The 4,015-nt window shown below is 42.9% G+C and overlaps 1 protein-coding gene across 1 annotated transcript in view; it reads left to right on the top strand.

The window, feature by feature from the left end:
* Positions 1 to 4,015, top strand: part of SARC_09897 (hypothetical protein) — a 5,386-nt gene extending 1,371 nt beyond the window's left edge. Inside the window, exons 4-7 of the mRNA XM_014296074.1 lie at positions 754 to 852; positions 1,436 to 1,622; positions 2,282 to 2,524; positions 3,159 to 4,015. Coding sequence (XP_014151549.1) covers positions 754 to 852; positions 1,436 to 1,622; positions 2,282 to 2,524; positions 3,159 to 3,365 — 736 coding nt within the window. The 3' untranslated portion in view covers positions 3,366 to 4,015. The remainder of the gene's footprint in view (positions 1 to 753; positions 853 to 1,435; positions 1,623 to 2,281; positions 2,525 to 3,158) is intronic.

Genomic DNA, 4,015 nt, shown 5'->3' with positions numbered 1-4,015 from the left:
ACACACACACACACACACACACACATATATATATATATATATATTATACATGCACACACAGACACAGACACACACACACACACATCTATATATATGTATGTATATGTATATATTTATATGTATATTTATATATGCGTGTAACTATACATATTTTTAATGCATTTCGATATATAACGATGTAAGCTCGATGTTTTAAGCTGTTACTGTCAATGTTAGCGAGCGAGAGAACTTTCGGAAATGGGGTAAATCGGTTTATCATGAGTCGAGGGCAGTTTATATCAATCAGTGGGATTGAAGTTGTGCAGTAGTGTATTGCCGAGTGGGGGCGTTCTTTCAGAGATTATTTGATTTGTATGAGCCTTGTTGTGTTCCGTCTTCAATGTTGTCAGTCCTGAACCATTGTAGATCATTTGAAGTCCAAACCGTGTTTCGATGCGACAATCGGTACAGGGATAGCGTGTGCACACAGGGCAGCAGTAGCAATATTCATGTCCCGGCTACGAATGACAAACACCCCATGGGCCACATTCAAGGAAGGCTGGCAAAGTGTAGACAAAGAAGCTAACAATGAGATCTCTTTGACTAGTATCTGAATGTTGTTAATATTTCGTATGCGAGAGGAAGTAGTTTTTGCTTTTTCACATACTAACGGTATAGTACAATACGTATTCACAAAAGTCAATTGGCGGCCCACATTGAAATTCATGCAGGAGTTTATCGGGTATGAAGTGAGCCTCGACCTTTTTCTTGCAGAACAAATCACAAGACTGAATTGCCTGTCGATTTGGATTTGGGCCGGGAAGTGACAGTAATTGCAAATGGTGGCGCTCAGCGATCGTGGAATTTCAAAAGGTGAGGACCTACGTCACTGCCTGCATTGGTGCTTTAATATCGTCATCACCATGTTATTATCCTTGATCGGTGAGGTGTAGAGTTGTACGTAGTAAAATGTGCGCCTGCTTGACACTAACCGCAGGGGATAGTTTGGAGAGTTTTCCGTGAGCACTGGGTTTGTTTTTTTATGAGATGCTGCACGCCAACTACTATGGAGGTTATACACGGGTCCGTATCACAACTTGGTTTTTTCTTAATTTTAAGCGTCTGTTCATTCGCATTCAGTATGTTCTATTGCTCATCTGAGACAAACTTTGCATTTGGTTATCGGTCTCTTCCGTTCAGCATCTAAGCCGATTCCAACGCTCACAATTAGTATACAGATGCTTCCGCTGAGACACAAACAGCTCCGGATGACCAATTGCATGGTACCAGCCACACATTAGTGTGAGTTTAATAATACTCCCGATTCCACACATTTATGACTTCGAGTATAGATCAGTATATCATGAAAATCACATCCATCGTTTGAACATACACCACACATATATCACATCCATCGTTTAAACATACACTACACATATATATACCTTGTTCTTAGGTTAACAAATCCTCGAGAAGTCTACAAAGGCGTAATCTCTATGCAGCAGAAGGTGGTCCCTATGTTCGATGCTGTCTCAGGGCTATTGCGGATCAGTCTCATCTTGCTGCTCAATTGGGTGGGACTCTCATACGGATTCTATGGGCTTTCACTATGGCTGCCGCAGTACTTCAAAAACCTGGACGATGTGAGTAGCCGATTCTATAGCTAATTGTTTAGTCATTTCTGTATTGGCATAAGATGTAGAGCTGTGACATGAGACTCTTACAGGTGCAAGTTTTGATTAGTATACTTTACATCGACAGTTTAATCGCTCATATAGTATGATCGTGTTTCCTTTGTTTCAGTAGGGTATTTCGGTTGTCAGTAAACACACTGTGTGCAGTACTCTCGGGGCCAGACTTGCGCATGTGAGGTTATTGACCATGTATAGGGTTGTACTGTATTGGTAGTTGCAGTCTTCTAACCGCGCCGTGTGTGCGGTCTTCTGCTCTTAACATATCCGCGGCTACTTTAGTCAAAGTTTTTAACGTCGTAGCTGTCATCGGGGTTGAATGGTGTTTTTATTTCTGGCGCCTTATTCACAGTGAGAATCCAAACCCTTGGGCCAATTCGTGAGCACGGTATTTTCTGTGTAGATGTCAATTTTAGAGCGGCTTTGCTAGTATTGATGAAAACTGTCGTTGATCGGTTTGTACGGCATATTAGCCGACAACACCCGTGTGACAATACCTACTATGACCTCAGTTCTCATCTCGATTCCATTGCTTTCCAGAATCTGGCTATACCAGTCACATTCTGCGGAGAATCCCTAAGTCAAGTAACGCATAATTCACTTTTACGCAGATGGATATATACAGAAGCACCATGATAGTTGCATTCGCACAACTTCCGGGCAATATCTTCAGCGCTTTGTTTCTAGACAGTATGAGCCGCAGTCGTACGCTGTGTATTTCTCTTGTGATCATGGGTGTGAGTGTGTGCACCTTGCCGTTCTTACAAGATCAGTCGGCGGCCATCCTCGCATCGTGCTTCTTCAATGGATTCTCCGTGCTGAGTTGGAACGCCTTGGATGTGGCGACGGTGGAGGTATGTGATCCAAGACACGTATACACATTGCTTTGTATAGGCAAGGTGTACCTGTATACCGCACAGTATGGCTGTATATCCTACTATGGCAAGATAACCTACAGTACTAAGAACGTTGTTGATGTCTTCATTGAGAGTGTATCTGTCAAGCGGTTGGTTACAAACAGTGAACACTGTCTCACAAAGCTCCGACACATACTTGTTTGACCTCGTAAGATTGTAGCAACGGTATGGTTTTTTGCTATCGGGAGTATTTCTCGGAGACGATGACGATTAAAGTAGTCCTATTCACAAACCATAAAAGTACCGAAGATTGCCCTAAACCTTACGTATCTGGCTGCACATTATATCGCCATACAACTAGTTGTATGAGAATGTGGGATACGATATATACGTTATAGCATGCGCAACACATCGCACCTATAAAATATAATCCCGTATCCATCTGATGAAGTTATTGGACTATAAACAAGTGCAGCCAGATTCAATTTTTTCCACACCTAGTCCCTGCTCAGTTCCTCACGATGGTGTTCTACGCCCATCCACAACCCAAAGTCCTGTGACAATTTTATTTTCTGTCGAGGACCATTAAACACCAAACAAACACGTATGTACATACCCACCACGTACACAGCTATATCCCACGCACATCCGATCAACTGCGTTTGGAGTGCTATCAGCGGCGGGGCGATTAGGAGCTATTTGCGCCAATTTGACCTTTGGCTTACTGATGCGAGCGCAGCCCTTGGTGCCTCTGGTGGTAGCTGGTTCGATGATGGTTGTAAGTGGCGTGTTTGTACTCGGATTGCCAACAACTTCACAGAGAACGGGCCATTCATAGGATCGTGCCTTGTCACCGCTCTGAAGTACTGAAACACAACTGGTGTAGGCTGATTCAATGTGGGAGTAGTGGGTATGTTTGCATCCGTACTAAAAGCCTGTAGCTTGCATACCTTTTGGTGACGGTTTGGATTGTGGTGGTACGTGGCGTGTCTGCACTCGGGCGGCTAGCATCACCTCAGAAGATGGGCTATTCAAATCGAATTCCTTGCCACTGCGATGAAGTATCAGAAGTACAACTATTATTCGCCAGTTTGATAATAGGTTTAAGTGGCGTGTTTTCGATATGGTAGCATTTCTTGCCACTTTCTTGACTTCTCGGCTACAACTGGTGGTAGAATAGTTGGTCCAACTATAGTGGCAAGCTGCATGATGGCATATCCGCACAGAATGGTAAATGATGTGGTTCACTGGGCCTCGAGCATCCTCTTAGAGTACGGGCATGTGATACCAACTTACTTTACGATAGTGAAGTGCAATAGGAATTCACTAGAAGTCATTGAAAATAATCCACAATGCGAGATGAAGGAGAACTACGGAAACTGGATATAGTCTTCGAGCTTCAGTTCTACGGTACACACGGTATCTACGTTAGTATATTATATATATATATATATATATATACACACACACACACACTATATATATATA

Source organism: Sphaeroforma arctica (assembly GCF_001186125.1).
Source record: "Sphaeroforma arctica JP610 unplaced genomic scaffold supercont1.1075, whole genome shotgun sequence".
Taxonomy (NCBI): domain Eukaryota; class Ichthyosporea; order Ichthyophonida; genus Sphaeroforma; species Sphaeroforma arctica.
The sequence above is the reverse complement of the archived record's forward strand: the minus strand, read 5'-3'. Positions and strand labels throughout refer to the sequence as shown.